Source organism: Clupea harengus, chromosome 3 (genome assembly GCF_900700415.2).
Source record: "Clupea harengus chromosome 3, Ch_v2.0.2, whole genome shotgun sequence".
NCBI classification, from domain to species: domain Eukaryota; kingdom Metazoa; phylum Chordata; class Actinopteri; order Clupeiformes; family Clupeidae; genus Clupea; species Clupea harengus.
Window position 1 is genome coordinate 4,416,793 of NC_045154.1, and position 26,638 is coordinate 4,443,430.

Consider the following 26,638-nt stretch of genomic DNA (forward strand, 5'->3'; position numbering starts at 1 on the left):
TGAGTCTCTCTGTGTGTTAAGGAGATGATTATTTATTTCCATAAAATGTCATGACTCTGACACACTACTGACATACTCAAATACGCTACAGCTACTCTCCGACACACTACTGACCTACTCCGATACACTTTTGCGTTTGTTTGTTATTTATGTACTCCAAGCTTCCTGTCCCCTGCACCCTCGCCTGCGCTGGCTTTCTCCTGCTGCTTGATCTTTTGCCATGTTTCCTTATTGATTATTTGCAGAGGGTTTTATGTTTGGGTTTTATGATTTTGAGATATGCAAGTTAAGAAGAACTCAAGCCGTTTTGGGTTTTTGGAAAGGCTGCAGTTTTGCAGCATGGCCAATTGTGTGTGTGTGTGTGTGTCTGTGTGTGTGTATCCATAAGAGGAGTGGCTTGATTTGTTGTTTGAAATTACCTTATATGAATGTGTGTGTGTCTGTGTCTGTGTGTGTATGCATAAGAGGAGTGGCTTGGTTAGTTGTCTGAAATTACCTTATATGAATGTGTGTGTGTGTGTGTGTGTGAGTGCTGGTTTGAAGTAAGCTGTGGTGGTCATTGGCTCGCCCTAGGAGCGTAAATGTCATTCGTTGCCCTGAAACTGCTGGCAGAGGAGAGGAGAGGAGAGGAGAGGAGAGGAGAGGAGAGGAGAGGAGAGGAGTGGAGAGGAGTGGAGAGGAGAGGAGAGGAGAGGAGAGGAGAGGAGAGGAGAGGAGAGGAGAGGAGAGGAGTGTTGTCCACTTGCCGTCTCTGAGTCATAAGGAGCCACTGGAGTCCCTGCAGTTTCCCTCCAGAGGAGCAGCCAGGGCCACCTAACCCCCACTGTGCTTTACTTTCAGTCATGGTGATCATAACAACCATAACCTTACAAGAATATCTACAAATGATGACCATTATAATGTATTTACTTATATTTGACTGATTTGTTTTGTTTCTTTGTTTTTAAGTCAGCAAAGTCTCAAATCCGCACACGCCGTGCTTTATGTGGTACAGAGAATATCCTCGAAGAATAATATATACAACTTTTATAACAGTATTGTTAATAATGATAGTTCTACATTTCTTCCAAAGCTATTAGTTGTCAAGATCTGGATGCACTGGGGCTGGTTTATAAGGCACTGGAGTTCTGTAACCTTACAGCCAATGGGTCTGAGAGTCCAGTGCAGGACAGGTATGTGTGTGAGGCACTGGTTCATGCAGATGAAGTTTACAGGGTACCGTGGGCAGCTTCCAGAGTCGTGTGTGTGTGTGTGTGTGTGTGTGTGTGTGTGTGTGTGTGTGTGTGTGTGTGTGTGTGTGTGTGTGTGTGTGTGTGTGTGTGTGTGTGTGTGTGTGTGTGTGTGTGTGTGTGTGCGCGCGCTCTTTGGATATCGGAGCGGTGAAGAAGTTTCTGGAATGATCCCCACACCATAGCCACATGATTTTGACATAATTTCACAGGATATGCATATGGCTGCTCTCCTAGACCTCTTTGAACCTCTGAGACTCTTGTCACATGGTTGCCATGGTAACGTGACCATAAACCGAGACCACCTACAGCCCTTGTGGTTCCGTCTCCATTTCCTGCTTATGGCTCTGTGGATAGGTCTTCTGTTGACCAGGGTGGCACTGTGCATGGGTGTCACATTAGTATAGAGGGCATGAAGTCAATGCACAATACTGGAAGTGAATTCTCCGTTTATTAGCATTTAAATGTGCACAATTTATCCTCCTTATTGGGTGGGGTTAGTCTTAGCCTTGGCTGGTTTGAGATATTCTAAGCTGATTTTTCGGGTGGATCACTCAGACTTTCGTAGCTAATTTGGGGGTGAGATTCTGAGCCGCTTTGGGGGTGAGATGTTTTGGCCTGATTTTGGATGTTCTCATGATGCCTCCTGGACACATGGGCTAGCTGCCCAGGCTCTGCTCCCTCAGTGGAGGGCGCTTAGGTTGAGACTGAGACAGTGGGATCAGGCAGAGGGACAGAAGACCATGTAGGCCGCAAATAAGCATTAAGCTCTGGCCCTCTAAATTCCAAGCTCTGTTTGTTTACTGGGCTGTACGAAGGTGTGTGCATAGCCTTCCCACACACAGAGACCACCCTCTCCCTTATCTGCTTCACAGCTCATACTGTAGGGTGACCCGAAGCCTGTCTCTTCCACCATCCTCTCTTTCCTGAGGTCCAGAGAGTCTGACCTCCTCCCCGTCTCCTCAGTCTGTGCGTGCCTGCTGTCCGCCCCTCCAGCGCCTTCATTTCCCCCCGCCACGCCAGCCTGCCCCACTCGCCACTCGCCACTGTCCAGGGTCCTATTCGCTGTTGTAGTATGTTGACCATTACTGCGACCAATGGGCTGTCTTCTCTGAATGCCCTGTTCATAACCCTTACACCTGTGCTGAATTGGCCTTGTCATTTGGCTGGAACATGTACTTTTACTGTACAGAGCGTAAAGTGGGCCGTGCAGATTTATATTTCACTTTAAATGTGCTTTCTAACTCCTGCTTAACGTCACGATGGAGGGAAGCCTTTGTAAATAGCTGTGAACATTTGCATCAGGAGAAAAAAAGAAAGGAGTGAAAGCGCTCTTAAAGCGGCCCGAGCGTCCAGGTGTCGTGGCAGTCCAACAATCCTCCTTAATGTGAAGAATGTGTTCAGTCACGCTTAGAATTTGGCGTTGTGAGGATGAATGAATCGTTCCTTCGCCCCGTCGACCCCAGAAGTTTTGGACTTTCTCTGTTTTAACGCTCCGACTTTGATGGTGTTAGTGCGTTTTTCTATGCATTTGTCATCAAAGTGATCAGAAAGCCCTCTCACTCACCCACCCACCCATGGGCCTCAGTGCCTTGTGAATGCCCCGGAGTACAGTGGGTGAGAGCGACCCCCAGCCCCGGTCTGCGCCGGCCCTCAGCAGATGTCAGCTACTGTAGCTCCACACCAGGCAAAGCGGTACATTACTCACACTGTACAAATTAAAAAAAAATGGTAAACTGGAAGTTTTCAGACCCTGAATTTTCTTGGTCATTTTCTGGACAAAACGGCTGTCTCACGCGCTTACATGTGCAGGTGTGAAAAAGGCAGTCATTTTTTTTTTTTTACTGATACTGTCTGTGTATGTACAAAGTGAGTTCCTTGAAGTCCGGCTCAGATATATAATGACTTTACTGATCAAATGGTAAATGGTTCTAAAACATTTGTTTTTGTATTTTTATTTTGACTTTTTTTCCTCTCTCTCAAAGATGATGATGACATGTACTATTGAGATGTAACAGAATAACATTGTGCATTTCTTTATGTTGTATTTTTTTCTGTACAGGTCAAATTCAAAAGTTGTTAATAAAATCAGTCTACTGCTTTTTATATTCTGCTCCATGTCAGTCATTGCAGGATTGCTATGTTTACCTAGAGAGCTCTAATGATTGTACCGGTAGGCTATTCTGGGAGTAGTCATTTTGAGTTTTCAATTTTTTGTTTGTTTGTTTTTTTAATTTTTTTATTTGTTTTAATTTCTTCTCAGAACACATCCCGTTAAGTCAGTATTTATTTCTAAACCCCCAATAAAGGGCCTGAAGTTCAAACATCACCACACAAAAGCTCAAAACAGTGCTCACCTATGCATGTGTGTGTTTCGTGTTGTAATCAAGTTTACAGTCGGAATTGAATCTCAAGAACCTTTTCAGCTCGAATCAAAATCCTCAATTTATCTGAACCCTTGGATGCTTTCAACAGATTTCCATTAGTGTTAAGCAAGAATTTTTGCCTCACAGAATTTTCTCAGTCTGCTTTTTCAAAGTCCTATAGTCGAGGAAATAGTTCAGCATGCATTCATGATATAAAAAAAAACTTTACATTAATAGACCAGTCATATTGTCTGCCACGGCCTTAAACGTCTGGGTTTGGTCTATTAAATAGTGTCCTTAAAACACGGCATACAGCCAAATATTCACTCCCAAGATGCTTAAAGTTTAAGGAATGATGAGTTGGCTGTTTTTGAGTGGCCCATACAGACCTTTCTAAAGAGTATATATAGTTGATCATTTGAAAATCTTCCTACCAGGTATGAAGTTGTAGGCTTTTGACACTTTTTATTCTGGACTTCTTTAAAATGAATAGGCTATTATCACCTAATAAATTAAGCATTTCTATAAGCACAAATACAGCTTTAAAATTAATAATTAAGGGGGGAAAAATGGGTAGGAAACAAAAGTTTAACAGCAGAGGTCAGACACAGTTTTTGTTTAGTTAAGAAACCTAAAATATTCCACGCTCCAGTCTGTAAACATTGCAAGGACTCTCTGAAACGAATTTGAATGGAATTTAAGATGAATGCAAGTGTCTGACAGTAGGCGTTATCTGACTGTTGACTGCTCTCCTCTCGCAGTGAGTGTGAGACCGAGAGCTTCCTGTCACCAAGGTGAAACATTTTTGTGAGAGTACGTACCCCATGCTCTCCTTTCTGTTTGCTGACCCTCCATGTTCTTTACACATGCTTGAAAAAACATTCTGTACGGGCAGAGTGGCCATAGCTATACCCTGCTAACAAACTACTTAAAAGGTTGCTGCTGTTGGGTCACACTTTCAGTTTTATGTTGAGATGAAATCGAATGTTTTTCAACAACCTACCAAAACAATGAGTCACACATCAGTCCTGTGTTGATGACTTTAATACATTTAGGGTGTTTCTCGCATGTCTATAAATATACCAGCTTCTGGATGAATGGAACATAATGACAAACACCAAAGCAGATTAGACATTGTAATAACAAATAAGGGAGAGAAAAAAACAACATTTCAAATGAAACAAAATTGTACGATGCTTCAAACCTTTCTAAATGTATCTATCAAAAATATAGACAAATAGCAGTAAGATCCAGACAGTCTCTTTGAAGAAATATTTTCATAGATTTTCACAAAACTGAATCTCATATGGTTAATAGATGAGGGTGTTTCCCTCAAACTGTGGCACCACATAGTTAAGGAATTCCATCATCGTAGCCCTGAAACAGGGCAAACTCAACCCACTCGTGTCGATACCCACCGGCCCCGGAGTTCTCCGTCTCTCCGTCTCTCCTTCCATCTCTTCTCTCTCTCTCTCTCTCTCTCTCTCTCTCTCTCTCTCTCTCTCTCTCTATCTATCTCTTCCCCCTCTAGAAGGTATACGGTGACACAAACAGGGTAACCTTGGTGACATAGCGACCCAGCAACTTGCGTTTCTCCAGCTCGCTCATCTCCACCTCCGCTTGCAGTGTGTCCGGGCCCTGCGGGGGGCTGACCAGCAGCAGCTGGCCCGTCGTCTGGCCCGAGCGCTGCACGGTGAAGTGGCGCTGGCCCCGGTTCCCCAGGAGCCCGAAGCGCAGCGTGTCCCCCAGCAGACGGGCGGCAGCCACACGGAACAGCACGCGCGGGGCGGACATGTTGGACACCACCGCCATGTAGTGGAAGGACACGGAGTTGGGCGCCTGCATGCAAGCCTTGTCCCACACCATGCAGGGGTTTCGCTCGCACCTCCTGGGGACAGAGTGAACACTTAAAAGTGGAACTGCACCTCCAGAAGTTTCCCTCTTCCACGTACTAAGGGAAATTAATTCAGTTTCAAATTCTGTGAACCCCTTCAAATTAAGCAGTGCTGCGAAGAGAAAGTATTTTCATACATCAACCATTAATCTCCTTAAGTGCTGTTGTTTACGACGTCAAGTAGCAGGTCAAACACTTTAGTATTTTTTTCTGGGAGTTATAAGTACACTACCCGAAAAGATCACAAAGGTGAAATTGCAATTTGACGCCTGCTTGAACGAAAAAACAACAACCACTCTCAGTCTGCTGCTCGTAAACATGCAATTTTACTCTTCAAAAAACAGAATGATGGCTTTGTAGCAGTGAGTCATCTTCTGTCTGCCAGAGACCTATTGTGATTATCCAGTGAGTTATCCAGTCTTGGATTCGGAGACTGCAACAACAACACTGTGTCAACAGCATTCAATGCATAGTTTTTCAGGTTCCATTCATCGGACCAGGGACACAACAGATATGTGCCACTACTTGACCCTGTGAAAGCAGCACGTGGTGGTGAGCAGAGCATGACACTACTCACAGAGCCGAGGTCTTGACGTAGGTAGCGTTTCTGAAGTGCGGGCACTCTGCGTCCACACACTCATACCCTCCATATGTGTTCACACACACCTTGCCTCGTGTGCAGTTCTGCTGCCCAGTTTTACACTCATCAATATCTGCAATGACAATATTGACAAAAAGCTAAAAAGTACATATGACATTTTTTTATAAAATACTTTTTTTTTTTAAGTACACTACTGCACCTTCACTATTCTTATAATAGAATACATTGCTTAACTTACTGCATTTAGGCCTGTTTTTTCTCCCCCAAGAACATCCGTTTTATCGCACACAGAAAGTAAGAACTACTAAAGGAACTGTACTCTGTCCCACAGTGAGAGCATTTTATTACGGGCCATTTGCTGTTTCATTTCCTCGTCCCATTAAGGTCTGGTTCCAGTGGGAGTCCAGAGAAGCACCTCCCTTCTGCACTGAGCCTGAATCTGGCTGTCTCTCAACCCTGTTCAACTGTGTTCTTGTAGAGGGCAGCTGCTGGCTGATTGTGGCAGTATCATAAGGCACCATTCCAGGACCAGTTCAGTCTAACTAGCCAACAACTACTCTGTGTGGAAGTGGAAGACTATAAAAATGAAACTCCCAGACTAGATCAAGTGTGGTGGAAAGCATGTGAATGAAAACTCAATAATCTGTGTGTGAAGAAAATTAACAATCAGTATAACCACTATGACAGTCAAGACAGATAGATGACAAACTACTCAAAATGATTTACACTATTGAAATGAATTAGATTATGTGCACTCTATGTACTCTATGTTTGAATGTGTACCAAGGATAGCTAACATACTGATGTGTGAGGTGTATCGGGGGAGCTGTCTGCATGCTGGCTGAGTCCACTGTCTCCCAGAGGCTATTCATTCTTACCCTGGGATCAGCCCGTATTCTCCCACATGGCTTACTTTCTAGTATACCAGGAGCTATCTGTTGGGCCTCTGTCTTGAAGGCAAGCTGGTGGCTGACCAAATATGACATGAATATTTCCGGGCTCAATAGATCCTCCAATTCAAAAATAACCCATGGGGAAGGGCCAGGGAAGATTTAGTAAGACAACATAGGTTCATCAGATGTTTAAGAAGGGAATGCAAAACTCTCTAGACTTGCTCAGGTTTATGCTGTTGGTATTGTACTAGCAAAATAACCTTTTTTAAAACCAAATTTTTGCTCCACACCCTGCCTGACTTCTGAAGTTCTTTGAAGATTTTTCCTGAACGCCAAGAACAAAGAGTTTTCTCCAGATCTTAAAAGAGGAGTTTTCACTTTATCACAAATCAGCCCCGACAAAAGCCCTTTCAGAAGACAAGCTACTGGCTAGGGGGGGGGACCTTCACTGACCTTGGCAGCTGTGGTTGTCTCGGCCGAGGTTGTAGCCGGGAGGGCAGACACAGAGATAACTTCCTGCTGTGTTTACACAGTTGTGCACACACAGCCGTGCTGACTGGGTCCTGCGATAGAGCTCGCATTCATCAATGTCTGCAACACACACACACACACACACACACACACACACACACACACAGAAAACACTTAGAAATGATTTTGTGCTCGTTGCTTAACACAGGCAAACACTGAAACTTTAATTGACTGAATCAAAGTCACACACATCTATAAACACACTTGAATGATTGCTAAGTAGTGTCTAATGTTAAAAGGATCTCCTCATATTTCAGTAGGAACTGCACGGGCATGCAAGGGCGCAGTAGTATGGTCAGGGGGCCCCACCTGTGCACATGCTGTTCTCAGTGCCGGTCAGAGCGAACCCCACCTCACAGGTGCAGTGGGTGGAGCCCTGCAGGTGGATGCACCGGGACGCTCGCACAAAGTCCGAGAGGGTGGCACGAGAGGCGACGGGAGCCGGGGTGGTTGGCACGATAACGGAGCTGTTAGCCTGCCCAGTCGCTGAGAAGAGCCAGAAATGTTCCCTTGTTGTTATAGTTAGAGTATTTAGCAGATGCTTTGTCTAGTGACTAAAACAGAACAAAAAAGTAATAAGCATAATGAAAATAATACAAGAATTTAAAGTATCAATTAAACTAAAAAAAAAACAATCAATTACTGATAATAATAATACAATACAAAACTATAATTATATTCATAAAGTATGCCTTTATGTAATCAAGAAGTAATTAGACAGATGATTTTAAAAGGTGAGTTTTTAAACGCTTTTTCACTGTACCAACGCTGTCACTGGAACGGACCGCACTAGGTAGGTCATTCCAGGTACCACGAGTGAAAAGAGTCTTGAGTGCAATCTCACGCTGCTGAGAGAAGGCTAAGACAACAGATGCTCATCAGAGGAGCAAAGTGGTCGAGAGGGGGGAACAGAGCTGAATCATGGCATTTAAATAGGCTGGTTCCAATCCAGTGGCTGTCCGTCCTATGGGCGTGAGTGAGGGATTTCAAATGAATTCTAGCAGCTACAGCGAGCCAGTGCAGGAGTTATACATGTCCTCTTTGGCGGATCAAAGACTGAATGTGCCACTGCATTCTGAAGAATCTGCAACGGTGTCACTGTACATGCAGGCAGTTCCTCTAAAATCGCATTGCAATAGTCTAGTTTAGAAATGACCAGGGCCTGCGCAGGAAGTTGTGGAGCATATTGCGTGAGATCTGGTCTGATGTGTGAATGTGAATCGACAAGACCTCGAGAAAGAATCTACATGCTCAGAGAAATTAAGTTGGTCATCAATTATAACACCCAGGTTTTGTGCAGTTTTAGTTGGGTTCAATGAAGATAAACCAAGCTGGATGTTGATATTTTGTGGGATAGCTGGATTGGCTGGGAACACTAGGAGGTCAGTTTCTGACAGATTGAGCTGAAGGTGTCGATCCCTGATGCAGAAATTCAAGGCGAAACCGTTGAGTCACCCGGGGGAGGGGGAGGACAAGTACAGTTGAGGATCATTTGCATATCAGTGATAGGAGAACTCACAGGAAGGGCTTATCTCAGAGGCACAGAGACTCCTTCCTCATTGATAAGGAAGAAAGAGTTCAACAATGTTCAGATGTCCAGACAAGTTCAAACCTGTTCAGGAGGAGAGGACCATTGCGCATTAATGGCAGCAACCTTTTGAAGTCATCAGCAGAGAGGGAGGTAACTGATAGTGGAGGTGGAAGGTTAAGAAGATTCTTGAAAATAGAAAATAGTTTCCTACTGTCGGTGGCATTGTCAACCTTTTTCTTGGTAGAATGCCTTTTTAGATGCTGTGACTGGGGAAGAAAGGGCAGATAACAGAGACTGATCACCCAGATCATTTGGCATCTCTGGAAAAGACACTTTTTCCTCAGCAGCTCTAGGGCCTGTGCAGGTCTTGTAGATAGAGGACATATATTATCCAGACAGGAGCTAAATGTAGAGCAAAAAGTGTCCGTAGCATCATTAACCTCCCGATGAGAATGAACAGAGTAGGTAGATAAGATGCAACCAAGGAGAACTCATTGCTTGAGAGACTTCCGCGGTTAAGATTAGACGAAGCCACAGGAGGAGGAATAGTAGGATGTTCCAGGAGACGCACAGAACCTCTAATAAAGTCATGGTCAGATACATATAATGGAGAGACCATTAGCTTCTCTGTAGTGCAATTACACGACAGTATGAGATCTAGATCCTTACCAGCTTTATGAGCAGGAGGGCTGTGTGCACATTAAACAAGTTAAGTAGGGACAAGAAGTCTACTGAATGAGAATGGTCCATATGAATATTCATATCACCAAGGATTAGTAATAGACCATTATCCACTGGAGATGCAGATTATCATGAGAGACTAGAAAGCCTGTTCCACCGCCTTTTTTATTTATTTATACTTGTTTTTATACTGTGTTTATAAGAATGTAATAGAAGGGTTATTATTGTCACTGGCGTGTTCCTTACCCTTGCAATAGGGCTGCTGCCCACTCCACCTGAGAGATTCTTGGCACACCCTGGTCTCCGAGCCAAGCAGCTCATGTCCAGCACTGCACAGGAAGTGCACCTCGTGACCCACAGCGAGGACTCCGCCCAATCTCCGGCCGTTCTCCAGTGATTCTGGGAGAGGGCATGTGGCTGCAGAAGACAACAGAGAATGGACAGAGAACAGTTCAGGTTATGAGGACATGCATTCAGTTGGTGTGTAGGTTTGGCCAGTCAACATGAGAAAGACTGGGCATATGTGTGTCCATTTTGAGCCTGTTTGGGTAGTTTACGAGAGAACAGCTGAATACCCTGGCTAATGCACAATATATTCTGACTGACTGTCTTATATTTATTTTACCCACAGAAACACACCTCTTGTAAGATACATGATTATTACAGGTCTAGATAGCTCAGTGAGAATATAAACCAACATAACATTGAGGAACAAAGACATGTATCACAGGTATCTCACCAGTGCTATTGCTGCCTCTCTTGATGCTGACTTTGGTTGTGTTGTTCTTCAACAAGTTCAGTTTCTTCCTCAGGTTGCGGAGGCTTTGGATGTACGATGTCTCGTGGGCCGTGAGCAGCTTGTGGACCTGACGCAGTGCACCCTGGAGCTCCAGGCCGGAGGGACAGTCCACCTGCATCAGACAGAGTCACTCAGACACTGGACTTTCTTTCGCCTAGGGTGGATTCCATTAAAGCATGTAGTGCAACAATGTTCTTGTCAAGACAATTAAGACGTAGCCTGTGGGTGGAGTTGTGTAAAGGGCAGATTCCTGTGTGATCCACTGACAGTATTTTCATTTTCATTTCATTTTCAGTTGTCTCCAGATGATTCATTTTACAATGAATTTCCAAAGTCATCTTTAAGACAAGTCACTGAAAACTCAGCAGTAATATTTAACATTAAATATTGCATGGTGACACAGTGCCTCGATAATCATACTCCTCCATGCAATTTTAGAATCTCCATTGAAACATCTGTGGTGAACCTGAACCTGTGTAAAACGCTCATTAGTGTGTAACAAGTGAGGTTGTACAACAGCACAGAAGACCCTTGCCACCTTAGTTAGTCTCAGCTCTGTTTAAACAGAGCACGTGTTTTAGGTGTTAGGTCTATTTACAGAGCTCCCAAGTTGACATACCTACCTGTGAAATTCTGTGGCCCATTTTTTTTGGGTGTCAGTGGTGTGCTAGCTGACTAAAGGTCATCACCCTGACGCCAAAGAAGCCGTTCATTAACAAGGCATAATGAGCCAACTTGCTGTCAACACGTGAGAATGCTGCCTTCAGTTCATCTTGATCAAGTGTAAATACATATACACACACACACACACACACATAGATGTATTCTATCATCAGCTGATTACTAAATACTGGTTTACACATATGGAAATATTGGTCCAAGAACATCTTCAAATGACTCCAAGATGAACAATTTCGTAAAGTGAAATATGTCATTAATTACATTCGGACACTCACCTGAGCGTAGCATAAACTGAGCTGACACACACAGAAAGCAACTATAAAAACAACATACTCCTTCATCTTGAAAACAACGACGTTGCCCCTAGAAACACAACAAATCTTAAAGCTAACAGAAAATTACTTTTGGCTGCACTTTAAAATGTGAAATTATGGATAAGTTCAGTTAGAGTGGAGTCTCGACCGTTTCCCTGTACAGTAAAGAAGTCATTGAGTGAGAGCATCGCACGCGAAGTGCCAGTGGCCTGCCTCCTACCTCCCTTCCTTTCTTCCAATCTCATGCCAAGATCCTTTCCCCTCGTCTTGGCCGCCCCGTTGTGGTATTTTTACGCGCAGAAAAGGAACTCAGCGGTAAAGCAAGCAACGGTGCTCACATCTGTGAGGAGGTCCGCTGGGCTGCGACCACTGCAGCAGCACTTCACGCAATACGCCTAAAATAGGCATGTGGCCTACATGCACGACTAGTTTACCGCTTGCCTGTAATACTCCACATGAGAAGAAAGTACCGCAATGACGTGTCCAATGTAAGGTCTAACCCTGGCCGGAAAACTGAAATCTCACAATAATATTTATCGTGCAAAATGTTTTGAAACTTGTAGTCGTATTATCTGCATGGTTATGGTTTGGGATAAAAGGTGGGGACGTTGTTTCATCCTTTTAGTTGCCTAGTAAGTATTTGCTCCATTTACTTGGGTCAGTGAAGAAGGCTGATAGTTAAAATGCTTAAAAACAATCGATAGATCCATTGCTGCCTTCTGACATGACTGTGAGAGGCTTTCCTAGTTTAAAAGCCCGGCCTGTTGCGTATTTCACAACCACTGCAAGTGGGCTACAACGACTGCCTTTCAAGCGAACAGTGTAATTATCTTAGATAGTTTCGGTTGGGAAATAAATAGCTTTGTCTAAACCACACACGCACATTTTTTTAAAGCGATCATCAAAACAAACATGCATCTTGATTAAACTAGGTCAATTAATCCAGGGTCATAAGTGCAGGCCACATGTTTAACATGAGAATAAGGCACCTCTCTCTATACAAGTGAACCACAAGCAGTGGGCGAACAGGAAAGACCTTGTAGACTTATTTCAAAAAGATCTTGTCGCTTCTGGAATAAGCTTTGCCCTTTTCATCTGTAATCAATATAGCCAAATAATATATATAGCTCTCCTGTCTATCACATTTTCCCCAACAAACCAATGGACTGCATATCATGGCAGTGTCTAAGACTGAGGCAGCCTGGTGTGAAAACCTTTGCTAAATAAACCCATTCTTTCTGAGCCTGTCCTTAAACAATGCCACAATAAAAAAGTACAGACGTAGTCTTTATGGTCAGTGTATGCTGTCATTTTCTGGGAAATTCTGGCTATCTGCTGGGAGACCAATCCAAGTTGGTTAAAAAAAAACAAAGACCAGCATACGTTTTTCTGACATTGAATGGTCCGCTCAAAACCAGCATTTCCATCCAAATAAAAGCAGAGTCCAACAGAGACGTGTATGTATTTCTGCGCTTTATTGTAGAGTGTAATGTGTTAGATATCCACAAGGTGGCAATATAGCACATCTCAGCAGATAATTGCATATGGGCCCTGTTGTCAGTTTCAGCAGTAGAGAAATAACTCAGTAAGAACTAAATATTAGTCTTACATTATATAAATTCCGTTATGGTATGTCAGTCATTAGTCTGAAGGGCCATGTTTGATTTGTATGTTGGCTGTGGTGCTGTGGCTATTAGTAGAGACAGTCTACATTTTACAAACTGGAAGTTTCTGACCTTTCTGTTATCTTTCACTTCAACCGGGACAAATATTTGTTTTAATTTCCTATTAAATTTAGAATATAAACTGCTGCTGTCTTTTGGCATTCAGATATCACAAACATTGTCACCCCAGTTTCCTCCTCTTCACAGCAAAGTTTGTTTTTACTTTATAGCTTCTCTGAGATAGAGCTTGTTATATGAGGCCTGAAAGCCCAACCGCATCCCTGGGCAGATATTTATATTTATGGGACACATTTTTGCTTTATTGAGACTTTTTTAACAATGTGCCTCAACGTTTTTTCTAAACCCTCTGTTTCACTTGCTTCATAAACAATGATGTAAGAACAAGGCAACTGCTCTGCAGCTCGTTAATGCTTAGACGCCCGCATCGACCGCGAAAACAATGTGTTGATTGTGTTTAACCCTTTCCCACCCGGAGTGCCTCCAGTGGAGCTCCTTAGTATTCCATCCCCCCACACAAGCAAATGAGGGAGGGTGAAATATACTGATGACCTCATTTGTGCAGTTAACCTGCAAATGGAGTATTGATTGTACTGTGTTTGGTGGAAAATGGAAGTCAGATAGAGGCTTGGGCATAAGAGGACTGCGTATGTGTTTGTTGGCATGGCTGTCTGTGTGTTAGCTAGCTTCAGAGGTGGACTTCAGAGTCTTTTCTTTTTGACTCCTCTTAAAATGTTACAGTTGAAATCAATCATGAAATTCTTACTCGGGTCTTCACTAGCAGATAAAACGAGTTCGCCCATGCAAGGACATCAGACACACAATAAATATCACAGTCAGAGCGCATTTATCTCCTCAATACTCCAAAAGTAAGAGGAGTGTCATGAGCCATCATTTCAGTTGATGTTAATATTTGTGTGCCCCTGTGTTTCAGTAACTCTTTAATGGCATAGAAGTTTACATTATGCCTGTCCAGCGCTCATCTTTACAGTCAGTACATCTTACTGTGCACATAAACCCACTTGTGATCGTGTGTGTGTGTGTGTGTGTGTATGCGTGTGTCTTGTCTGTGTGTGTCTGTGTGGTAGGTTTTAGGAGGGCTCTGCTAGGGTTGAACAGAGAGACACAAGTTTCCCCTCCAACGCCTCTCCTTCAGTCATGCTCCTCTGATAAGGCTGGACAAAAACTTGAGAATTAAGGTGCCTGGCAGCAGGACAGTGACAGAAGGATTAGCTGCAATTGTTATGCTAATGTAGGCAGTATTTTGCTGCAGAGTTGGACATGGACTCGCTATAATCTGGCAACACGCAATGTCATTCCCCCGGAGACAGCTATTGTAAAAAAGGGATGACAATTGCAGCCCTCTCTGAAAATGAATGTTTTCAAATGGCTTTCCATTCAGGCGAGGAGAGGAGGGCGCGAACCAATTAAAGTGTGCGCATTATGCCAACCTGGGAAGCGTGGCCTCTCATTATTTAAGGCTCCAACACCTTTATTGAGCTTGGGTAATGAACTGTGGGAGTCCTCTCTGACTTCTGCACAACTGTGTTCATACACAACTCATATGCAGTAACACAACTGTGCTCACGTACACGACAAGTCATGTACACACACACCAGAACATTCACCATTCTCCAAATGTTGGATACATATTTGCCCCTCCCTTTCCCCTTTCTCTCCTACTCAGTTCTTGGCAGTTTCTTGAGCTCCTGCCTTGGTTAGGGAGGGCATTGGAGTACCACTGGCCTCCTCCAGGACACATGGAGCCGCCTACCGCTTCTTATCAGCACTACAGTGGTGCCTTTCCAGAGGGAGCTAGAACACGCGCCCACGGCCACACTACGCCTGCCGCATTCAGACATCCACAACAGCGGGAGTCACTGTTGCACTGGTGGGGACCCAACCGCTAGCACATCCTATCCACCAAACACTGCCTGTGGTGTTCAGTTGTGTGCCCAGCAACATCGAGACTTGAGCTCAAATCCCCATGATAATGCGTCGCTGGTTGCTCATCTCTGCGATCTTAATGACTATCATCAAGCCCATTCCAACCATGTTATTCCGACACTGTGAAACATAGTTATTTTTTTGCTGTTTCAGAGATTGTTTCCACTATACTGACAAGACAAGAGACTGGGCAAGACGAGAGGCAGTTGGCTCTTCCTGCTCCTAATGGGAGGAACTGCGGTTCACAGATACACACACACACACACCCATACAGAGACACACACACACACACACAGCAAGTAATAATAAGGCCCTGGCAGCTCTGAACATCCTCTTCCTCTCTGACATTTAATTAGAGGACGTCTGGAGCTGGGTCAGGAGGACTTGGTTGTAAGGCAATGAGGTGCTGTCAGAATCACGCCACAGTTCAGAGATCTATTACAACCCACGGCCCTTTAGTAAAGTGGCCATCAAAGAGTACTAGTGGATAATGATGTCATCCTGGTAAATCACCATGCGTTTTATTTTTCATTTGTTCCCTCTCATGCTCATGAAGCCAGGATGGCCCAGAATGGAAAAGCGAGTGTGAGATCTGTCTCTGAGCTCTGAGTAGGCTTTGGCTGGCGCATGGATGTTTAATGTGGTTTGCAGAGGCTCCTCTCCTCTTTTACTGAGCATGTTTCACTCCACTCACAGGTCCACCTCTCGCTTGTGCTTGACCACTAATTGAGCTGCGAGCATCACCAGGTGACCACTCTCCCATCTACAGTGAGCCCCTGATCCATCAGGCTCGTCTAATGGGATCCCTCGCAGCGCGGCTGACCCTCATTAGCATTTGGTTGCCACTCCGTGTTTTAGCCCCCCCCCCCTATTTAAGCAACACTTTGCTCCTCTTTGATTCTGTTGGAGGCTCGGCTGAAAAAAAAGTCTTTTCCATCGATGCGGGGTTCAAACGCTGTCAGGTCTCATATAGGGATGTTGCCTTTGCCAGCTCTCTAATCAAAGATGACAGCGGTGTGTCATGGTTCATTAAGGAATATGCTAATTCAATCAGCAGTTTCTTAAATGGTGTTTCACGCCCTGCACTACGCTATTTTAGTTCTTCCGAGGTGGGCGGATGAGAGTGGGTTGCAGCGGTATAGTGGGCAGCGTGAGAGCTCCTCTCGGCTCTCGGAAAACGCTTTTATCCAGGGGAAGCTGCACGCAACCTCATGGACAAAAGGAGCAGCCGCAGTGCTCTGCAGAACAAGCAGTGTTAAAATGCCTCATTTGCACAAAGGCTTCCCTAATCTGAGACCATTACGGGGCGGATGGCAGTGGAGTTGGGGAGGAGGAGAGCATCGGAGATGGACAATAAGTCCGTGCGTGTCTGAAGAACATTACGGCCCTAATTGGAAAGGACAGCTTTGGATTAAATGTAATCATTCCAGTGGTTTTCTCATTAAAATGGCTCTGATGCCCACTCTCATTAACTTTGCCATCCACGGAGCCTGATTTTACAGCCAGTTTGAGGTGTGTGCCTGTGTGTGTGTGTGTGTGTGTGTGTGTGTGTGTGTGTGTCTCTGTGTGTGTGTGTGTGTGTGTGTGTGTGTGTGTGTGTGTGTGTGCGTGCGTGTGTGTGTGTGTGTGTGTCTGTGTCTGTGTGTGTGTTTGTGTGTGTCTGTGTGTGTGTGTGTGTCCTGGGCACAAAGGACAAGCTGGAGTGTTTGTATCTACCATATTGGCCTTTTACAGCCGAGTTGGGAGGAGTAAAATTTGTCAGTGTGTGTGTGTGTGTGTGTGTGTGTGTGTGATAGAGAAAAAGGTGTGTGTAGAGGAAATAATAGAAAAGATTATTGATAGATCTGCACTAAAGTCTGTTCTACAACAGAGGTTGGACTGGCTTCAAGACATGAGTCCAAATTGGCAGGAGAGAACCCGGTCTGATATCTCACAATCAGACTCTACTGATTTAACTATGAAGGACTGGCATGGAACTGATCCATCTCCACTGATTTACCCCCTCTCTGTATCCCCCTTCCTGGCAGGACTCAAATGGGTTGGCCCAATGTCTCATCCCCCCCCTCTTTCTGTGCAGTGGTGGGAGAGATGGTACAGCCTGCCAGCACAGTTCTTGGAGCACAAGCATTGATTCAGTTGTTAGCAGTCACCTCTCTCCTCTCTGTCCTCTCTCTCTCTCTTTCTCTGTCTCTCTTCTTCTCTCACTCTTCCCTCTCTTTCTGTCTGAGTTGGAGGAAGGTCCGGTAGAGAAGGATTTTTCCGCTGTGGGCAGCTGCCTCTTTGTGAGTTTCCAGCTCTGCGAGCGACTGGTATGACCCTCTTCAGGAGCGAGCACTCCAGTCTGAAACGTGAGTGTAGCAGACTCCTCTCTTTTGTTTCACTCCCCCCCTCTTTCCACCCCTTTCTCCTACTCCTCTCACTCTCTCACTCTCTCTCTCTCACTCTCTCTCTCTCTCTCTCACTCTCTCTATTTTGTCGGTCTTTTGCATACCAATCCTGTTTTGCTTGTACATGTGGAGTAGGTTCAGGGAAGACTGTAGATACACTTGCAATGTGTCTAATTATATTCGCATTCGTAGTAGAGGTAGTTGGAGATGACCAAATCATTACTTCACAAGTGGTTGGAACATGCCCTAAAAATGTGACTCACTCTATTAAAGTGAAGAGACAATGACTAGAAACAGCACAAAGCACCCTGTTCACTTTAAAGTAACAACATCCCTTAAAAATGAGCAAATGAATATTTAGTTATTTATGGTTAGAAGTTATTAAGATATATCTATGTGTCTATCTATGTATTAGAATATATGCTTGCAGTTACTAGGTAACTATAATTCTCTCTATGTGTGACATGCCGACAAAAAGCATATAAATAAAGTATGGTAATCACTCTGCCTTGTTGTATCCATCACAATGGGATTTCCATCTGGCCACTGGCCATGTGAACTGGCCCCTTCTATGTGCCCTTCCTCCAGCTGGGCTCCTGGGCCCCGGGACCTCTGCTTAGAGTGAACCTGACAGCTTCAGCCATAACAGGCAGCAATTACAATCTGTGCTCCAGTTTTGTGTGCAACAGCCTCCCAGGCTTGACATTCATGAGTCTGAGCATGCACTTAATGTCTGTTCGAAAGAAAGGTCTTGTGACTAAAATGATATTGAAAAATAAAAGTAAGAACAACAAAGGCATTCCAAGCACCCATAGGTGTCATGTTGAATTAGCTTTCTAAAGGACTGCTTCAGTAACCTTGTAGGGCTTTTTCCCCCCAACATCTGCAGAGGACAGGTGTGCAGCTCTTTCTCCTGTGAAGAGCGTGAGCTTGCGCAGGGGTCACAGCTTGTCAGTGCTCCACTCAGCCCTCCATATGCAGCACCCAAACCTCTACCACCCTCCCCCTAACCCCCAACCCCCAACCACCCTCCCCCTAACCCCCATCCTCCAACCACCCTCAAAAAACACTGGCACAGTACTCAATAGGAGAGAAGGGGTGGCGGTGGGAGTGGGGTTTGGTGAAACACTCTTGGTCTTTTTCTAGTACACAAAATACTTTCCAAATGGCCCAGACCAGAGATGCCCAAATGTACTGAATGAGAGCACTGGGTGAAGAGGAGCATCCAGATGGAGTGTGTGCTTACGCAATGATTTCACCTTTTGCCTCCTGTAGTGCAGAATCAGTCTGGAGCTTCTAGAAGGTTTGGAAAGATATACATGAAAAAACATACTTATCCTGTCCAGATACTTATTTTGTAAATATTTTGATAGTATTTAATCTGAATTTCCATTTAGATTTAGTCAGTTTCACCAGTGGTTTTGTTAGTTTCAATTTAGTTTTAGTTTATTATAGATTATAGTTTCAGTTTTAGTTTTAGTCATTTTAGTAATCTGTTTATCACTGAAGATATCAACATTTCAAGACTAAACTGATAACATATGCAATACATTTATTTCTAGACTGACAGTCTGTTAAAGATGCAATCTGTGATTTGGTATGGGTATTGCAAAAGGTTGTTGATACTTGTACTCAACAGCCAATCAAATTACACCCCTCCCTTCCTGAAGCACTGTGTTGATTGGCTGGGGTTGTTTATGGCTCGGTGCAAGCCACCATGTTTGTTTCCCATTTACAGAGTAGAAACACCAGAGTTCCAGACACTGAACGAATAGTTAGGGCTGTGAGGAGCAATTAGCAAAAAGTGTTATGGGTTTCATTTTGCAGACTGCACCTTCAATAACGCTCTCGTTAAAAGATCGAAACTCAGCCTACCTTACCAAGAAAATCTCTCCTGACTCTCCTGGTCCCTGTTGTTGTCAAACTCCCTCAAAATTGTATTGATTTCAAAGTATTTACGAATACTCATGAGAGCCAATCCTGTTATTAGAGGCTGTTATTATATGTTTCCTCTTCAGAACATCTTTAAACGTCTCAATCTAAATCTGAACGACATCTAAATGACCTTTCTGCTGAAGCAGTTGAGACAGGCATCGTCAGTTGAACTTTAATTATATTGTGAACGTTTGGGTACATGTTCATCGTGTCTCTTAGGATGGTGCACAGTTAGGTTGTGATGTGCAGCTTGAGTTCCTGCTTGACATCTACGCCACAGATGCTATTGCCTGCATTCGCTTGTAGGCCTACCGCTTTCACTAACACATTGGAAATAGTCCCATATATGATTCACACACTCCCTCCCTGACATATCTGACTTCATCACTTGATAACAAATCAAGACAATATTGATTCCTCTAGACAATTCCTCTAGACAATAATGACAAATATTTTTTTTGTCTTTCCTTATTTTATTAGTTTTTAGCAATCATTACTAGTTTAATTTAGTTTTAAATTAAAACATTTCTTCAGGTAAATTATTTTATTTAGGTTTACATATGGCTTAAAACCATACGTTTAAGATAATAACCCTGGTGCTGACATTCTGACAGTACTTTGGAAATGTGCACTGTAGATATGCCCATAGGTGAAAGCTTCTGACAAATCCCACACAGGGCCAATGTTGCACAACCCCAATATGATGTAGTAGTCAACCTTTCCTGCTAAAAGCCTGATGTTTTCCTGTCCATGGTGGGTTTATTTGTCACCAGGGACTCTGCTGGCCTCCCACACCACTCACACAGTGTCTCTTTCACTGTGTTTCAAGTGCTTCGTGTCAGGTCTCTCTGGCTCTGGAGCGGACCTAGCTGAAATGTTGGTGTACCATACATGCTATTAATCGACTCCCCCTCCACCCTATGCCCACAGTGGGCATACTAAGTGCATGGAGGGTGTGCCAGTGAAGCCTTCCAGCTGGCCTGGCAGAGGTATGCAGAAGTGGAGCCCTGATGAGCAGTGACAGCACCGCTACGTGTGCTGCCCTTTTGGACGGCCATTACTGTTTATGAAAACTGACTGACTTGAGACGGTTTGCTGAGAGCACAGGAATCACTGAGCCGAATCGAATCAATCCAAACTAAACAAATGAATTGGCTTATTCCCTTCCAGCGCGTCTATGCTGAATTTGCAGTGAAGCCGCCCTATCAATACTGCAGTGGCTGAGGTCATTAAGTGTCTCAGATGTGTGGCTACCACTGAAGTTCTCCCCCTCCACTGGTGTTAACCAAGGCATCATTCGGGTCTGCATACAGCAACGATCCACCCATCTGTTCTGTATCTGACATTAATATTGACTCTGTGAAGTGTGAGGATGTGGAAAACTAGGTGCCTGCCTGCTTGCGGGTCCCAGAGAGCTCCGTCTGGGGGGTGAGGAGCAGAAAGCTTGTGGATCTGCAGCTCAGATTCAACAGGAAATTGCAGGGCCTAAGCTGTGCTCTGCTTCAGGTCCCTCTCGAAGACCAGAGTTGCTGCTTAATATTGCCAAACACTCCCCCTCCCTCCTTTTGGATGCTGGCTCTCGGCTAGCGACTGGGGTTGAGGGTTCGAGGATGCAAGAGCAGGGAGCAGACGACCAGCCCCATCCAGCTTTAGAAGTACACCTTAGGTGACCTCAGATGATCTGCAGAACTCTGTGTCGTTGATTCAGTTGTGTTTTTCTGGATGTAAGCCATCAGTCCTCATACGTGGAGCCTTTCCAGGAGAGTTGTGGTCTTGTCAAGTTGAGCCAAGAGCCAGAGAGCCCGATACACGTCCAGGAAAATGGCAGTGAGTGATGGAAAAATATAGAGAAATTTTAAGAGTACCCCACAGAATAATGTTTTTATGAATTTATCTATTTACTCCTCCAGTGTTTCTTGAGATGTCTAACTTTGCTTGGCTCTTAAAATAGAAGAGCATAATAGCGGATGCTCTTTAGTTTAATAACCTCCAATTAGCCTACCTTTGGACTGCAGTTTGTCAGGCTACAGAAAACAGACCCATCTTTCTTTTTTGAAAATAACAGTAATTGTACCCTCGCACTTGGCAGATTTCAGCTGCTGCTCAGATCCCACAGCTCAATTTATTTCTGCCCGTCACACAGCTGCCATTTCCTCCAGCGCTCGTGGTCCTCTGTAGAGCGGCAATAAGGCCATGCCAGCTCTGGGTCCTGTCTGCAGGGGCCATGTCTTTTCATGCTCAAAGTCTGCAAAGCCAATGCCTTGAGTGAAGCAGCTGGTGACACTATTTCTGACAGCCTGTGTGATTAAATTAAACTGAGCGCAGAACAGCGGCGACAATGAAAAACCAGTATGGGCGTAGTTTGAGTCCCTAAATGTGTCACTGTGGAGACACAGAACACATGCAGTTCTTTTGGAAGTGCTCTCATGAATGCCTTTGAGGAGGTGTCTTTTATGACTCTCGGTTCCTCTACTTCTGTAGATTTGTAATGTGAGTAAGCAACCGTCAGGGAGAGTCAGTAACTTTCCACAAGGTAAGGCGACAGGTAAACTCCCTGCGAGTCAGACACTACGTGGGTGTACCTGCAGCTGTGGGTGTACCTGCCAGATGACTGCTAATACTGAAGAACAGACAACCAGGAGGCCATGTGTGGGTTTCAGCTGTTGCTCCTCTCAGCAGGCACCTACCTGAGTTCTGTCAGACAGACAGCCTTAAAGGGCTACTCCACCGTCTGACTCGCCAGACAGGTTTAAGGCAGCGCTCAAATGTTCATCTGTATGTGCTCTGTCTCCCAAACCCTATCTGTGCGCTTGGTTTGTTTCATTACGGGGGGGGGGGGAGACACAGACAGGAGAAAAACATAGAGAGGCAGTGCAAAAGAAGTGAGGGAAGACCTGGAGAATGTCTGATGAGGTTTCGGAGGATTGAGGATACAGATGAACACAGCAGGGTGGGGTGGGGAGAGAAACAAAAAGAGAGAATAGAGAGAATTGAGAATTTGGGTGGGGGACGGGGGATAGATGGGCATTCTGTCATGACTAGCAGGGTCTAAGGGGGGGCGGGATTAAACTGGGGAGTCAGAGGCAATTCATTTCACAGTGGCAGATGGAGTGCAATTAGGCTCCAAAGGCCTTAATTTATCAGGACCCGCTGTGTCCCACTCTTTCCGTCTCTCTTCCTCCGCCTCCCTCTTTTTTTCTGTTTCTTTCCCTCTGTCTTTCTCCATCATTGTCTTTCCCTCTCTCATCCCTCACCACCATTGATCTGTCTGTCTTCCTCGTCATTTGTCAGCCTCCTTAGGTGTATCTCTCTTAGGCTTGCATACCTTCTTTCCTTTTCTCCCTTAGTTGCTAGCCCACCTCCACATAGACACCACTTGAGACCTAGACAAATCCACAAATCCACACACACACACACACACACACACACACACACACACACACACACACACACACACACACACACACACACACACACACACACACACACAAAGAGGATGCTTACCAAGCCTGGACTGTTCTAGTTTGACCTCTGCCTCCTTTTGTTGCAGACATAAGCATGAACGGTGAGAGCAGGTCCAGTCGACCCCGGGCAGGAAGCAAGAGGTCCAGCAGTGAGATGTACAGGTAGGTCACTTCTCCACCACTCTTGCATCCCCATGGTAACTGCCGCCTGGGTAGTTACACTTATCTCTGCAACCTGCGCAACCTCACCGCACAAGGCATTTTCAGCTCTCGTCATTTGCATAAAGCTCCATTTCGGGCGGTTCACTTTGTCTTCCCCTCCCCACCACAGCCAGTTTATTTCCTGAGATGTTATGAATGCCTTGCCACATCTCCCTGACACACTTTTATAACAGTTCACCAATCTTTGTGACAAAGTGCTGGAATCAAGGCAACGTGCTGTTAGCTGCTGCGCTTGTGTTTTTGCATGATGGGATTGTGAGTTGCCGTCATTTATCCCTTCGGCACACTCTCTCTCACACACACACACACATACACACACACACACACACGCACACACACACACACACACACACACACACAAAAAATGCTATCCTCTATCTCCTGACTCTTATACTATCATTGCTTTGTCTCTGCATTGCCACTACTTTGAAACATTACTTTCCGTTATGTAAAGTGGTGCGGCGGTATCTGTGTATAGGTGCTTATCCACTGCAGGTGCTTGCGGGCCATTTTATGGGCGAAGGCACCTTTAGGCAGTTTTCCACTGCAGGACCAAAAAAAGTACCTACTGTGTGGCCCTGAAATGGCTGGGTTGCGCTTGGAATGATGTTGGCGTGTATTGGGTAAACACAACGTGAGTGGAACAACAAGCAGCATTTTTAAAAGCAGCAGAATTTATCAGAGGTTACATACAGCAAAATAAATTATAGCTTACATAGTTAGCATAGGACTGCAGGGCCTGTGTCATATGTTCAAAAACACAACAAACTCTGTTTAATAGACTTGAGTCCTTTACAATAAACTTGTATTACCAGAGGAAATACCAACAAACCATCAAACAGTACTGTAAGTCACTTGACATGAAGGAGTAAGATGAATAATGTATCCATGGTACTTAATGACATGCTAACAAAACTCTCGCCTGCTTCAAAATATCATACTAAACGTTCAGTTCCCTCACATAACTTATAACCCTAGTGCACCACAAAATGGCTTAGTTGAGCACACAGCCATGCCTTAGATGTGGAGTTCCCTGTTTATTACAGAGAAGCCACATTCATAGACAGGAGATGTGTTTGTGTTAAACAAAGAGGAGGAAATGGAGAAACAAATCAATTTATGTTAATATATTATTCATGACCATGTATTATTCATGTTCCTTTAGTATTTTCAGTTGTCTGTTGTGACTTGTGTACCATTAATTCCTCTGATCCTGAAGGCACTTTTCCTGAACGATTCTAGACCATCTACAGTTTACGAAAAAGACTATAGAAGAGACGCTCTCTCTCTCTCACTCTCAGTTCAGTTCAATTGAAATGCACTCTTGAGGCATGAAGAAAAGTGAAATGCATTATTAAAAAACCTCTTGAAGAAATGGAGGAAACAAAGGTTACTCAGTATGAACATACGCGACCAATTGTTTTGTCTACTTCAGCAGCCTATAGCAGCTTGTTGTGGCTGCGGGGCAGATGTATGTTGTTTGATGTGCGTATGTTGGAGAGTACAACATAAACAGCGACTTGGCCAGTCTGCAGAAAGGGCATTGGATATAGGATTTAGGATTAAGGATTTAGGATTTTATTAGGAAAATTGCAGAACATCAGCTACTTATCCTGGGGTCCACGGGCATGCTGTGTCTTTTCATCCTACATTGAATGTACTAACAATGTACTGAACTAGTGTATGATTGTATAATGGATACACACTTGTCAGTCATTTTAGTCAAAGGTTGCGACACAATTACACAATTACACCTAAAACAGGTACTAACATGTCAGCACATCTGCCCCTGTGAGTATTACAGAGCAGAGAGCACGCCCCTTGTTCAGAGGTGCGTTGCCCGCAGGATCTATGCCAAACATGTATATCTTGCCCCTCCCATCAAACCCCACCCCTTCAACGCCAAAACAGAGACAGTACATTAACATTAAAAAGTACTGACATCGAAAAAATCCAGAGTTGAAAAAGGCTGATGTGAAGAAACAAAGAAAAATTATGTCATTGAAAAAACACATTCGAATAAACAAACAAAAAACACATCAAAACAGTGTCCAAAGTTGATTTCAATGCAGGTGTTTCCATCCCAATGTTCTATTTACTTTTATTTTTTTTCAATGCCAAACTTAAATTCTCTGTTTTAGCTCCTTAGATTTCTTGCAGAGCTGTCAGTCAATCATGTACATACATAGTACAGGCCCACTGTACAGGTAGGCCCTGAATATGGTAAAATAATAGTAATGTATTGTAGTCCTCTATTTCATCTGCATCCATCTTGTTGAATCTATGAATCATCATCTCTGTCCATCACAGAACACAAAAGACACAAAAACAGGTGTGCTGCAACAGCAGCATCTCATTAATCACAGCACACAACTCCTTCAGTTCAGTCTCTCTCTCTTTTTCTCTCTCTCTCTCTCTCACACACACATACACACACACACACACACACACACACACACACACACACACAGAGACACGCACAGCTACACTTACCCAGCTATTACTGGCGTTTCAGTGCTCACACACAAATCTCACAAAGAGAAAACCCAAGCTGTAGACATGATAGCTATTTTTCATCTTTGGTAGAAGCAAGCATTGGAGTACACGTCTGTTTGGCTCACTAGGGAGAAATGCTGTAAAATAAACAGATCTCTAAAAAATTAAGTCTTTCCTTCTCTGAGAGTGTTATCCTGCGCAGTAGTAAAGGTGTGTCCAGTGAATGCTCTCTCTCTGCTCAGTGTTGCATTTCTGTGTTCCCCGGGCGAGAGCGACTGTATTTGTGGAGCTCACTGTGGCCCTCTAATAGCCCATCATTAGTTTTCATTACTGTGAGGGGAGGCCCTCGCAGGAGCGCCAGGACCAGGCGCTGGCTGCCCAGGCCCCCATCTGTCATTATGGGCCAGGCTGGTCAGCACAGTCTGGACACCCTGGAAAAGGGTGCCAACGCAGCTGCCTGGGGGTAGCAGTGAATTTGGGGAAGAGGACGTATGTGAACAATAGGGTGTGTTAGTGTGGTGGTGATGTTTATGGCAGGCTGTTTTAGCTTTCATTGACAGCAATGATACAAGACTTAACACAGGTTTTACTTCCGAAGGAAAATGCTGTTGGCCCACATGTCCGTATTGTATTTCTGACCTTTCATAACTTTTTTTGAACTGCAGTTTAGATGTCTATGGTTCAGACACAGACACATGTATTGAGTGTGTATGTGTATCTGAACCAACAACTTTCTGCAGTCAACATAGATGTTGTTGATTAAAAACCCATACTTGAAGAAATGTAGTTTACATTTTATTTCCTCTGTGAATTGATTGAAATTGAGTAGAGAAGATGAAAGGTTCCACTATCTTAATTTAAACAAGGTTTTGCGTACATTCACATTTACAGTGTCAGTTCAAACTATGAATGTCTTTGAGGGTCCCTGATGTCAATATGACAACATCATACCGAAGAAAACATTCACTGTTATTCTTTGCAGTTT

The 26,638-nt window shown here is 44.2% G+C and overlaps 2 protein-coding genes and 1 long non-coding RNA gene across 4 annotated transcripts in view; 1 reads left to right on the forward strand and 2 right to left on the reverse strand.

The window, feature by feature from the left end:
- Window positions 1–5,053: 5,053 nt before the first annotated feature.
- On the reverse strand, window positions 5,054–9,268 carry LOC122132795 (fibulin-7-like). The gene is made up of 6 exons (XM_042707411.1): window positions 9,257–9,268; window positions 8,278–8,359; window positions 7,824–8,000; window positions 7,437–7,502; window positions 6,067–6,202; window positions 5,054–5,618 (listed from the first exon to the last, which is right to left on the reverse strand). Exons 1-6 carry the CDS (start codon window positions 9,266–9,268, stop codon window positions 5,123–5,125), a joined length of 969 nt encoding a protein of 322 aa, XP_042563345.1. The 3' UTR covers window positions 5,054–5,122.
- Window positions 9,269–9,811: 543 nt separating this feature from the next.
- Window positions 9,812–12,016, reverse strand: LOC105898034. The gene is made up of 3 exons (XR_004163194.2): window positions 11,741–12,016; window positions 10,466–10,637; window positions 9,812–10,143 (listed from the first exon to the last, which is right to left on the reverse strand). It is a non-coding gene; the product is annotated as an uncharacterized LOC105898034 (long non-coding RNA).
- Window positions 12,017–17,229: 5,213 nt separating this feature from the next.
- LOC116219966 (RNA-binding Raly-like protein) overlaps window positions 17,230–26,638 on the forward strand; it is a 31,270-nt gene continuing 21,861 nt past the window's right edge. The window contains exons 1-2 of one of the 2 annotated variants that reach the window (XM_031564292.2): window positions 17,230–17,497; window positions 23,022–23,097. In XM_031564292.2, the coding sequence (XP_031420152.1) occupies window positions 17,461–17,497; window positions 23,022–23,097 (113 nt within the window). In that variant the 5' untranslated portion in view covers window positions 17,230–17,460. The remainder of the gene's footprint in view (window positions 17,498–23,021; window positions 23,098–26,638) is intronic. The other variant, XM_031564293.2, reaches the window with a different exon arrangement.

What these genes read in the sequence shown, in the direction of transcription:
- LOC122132795 (XM_042707411.1), bottom strand. An exon ending in CCGTTCCAGTGACAGCGTTG is followed by an intron (nt 8,001 to 8,277) that starts GTACAGTGAAAA and finishes GGCTCTTCTCAG; the next exon opens with CGACTGGGCAGGCTAACAGC. An exon ending in TACGTCAAGACCTCGGCTCT is followed by an intron (nt 5,619 to 6,066) that starts GTGAGTAGTGTC and finishes TGATGTATGAAA; the next exon opens with ATACTTTCTCTTCGCAGCAC.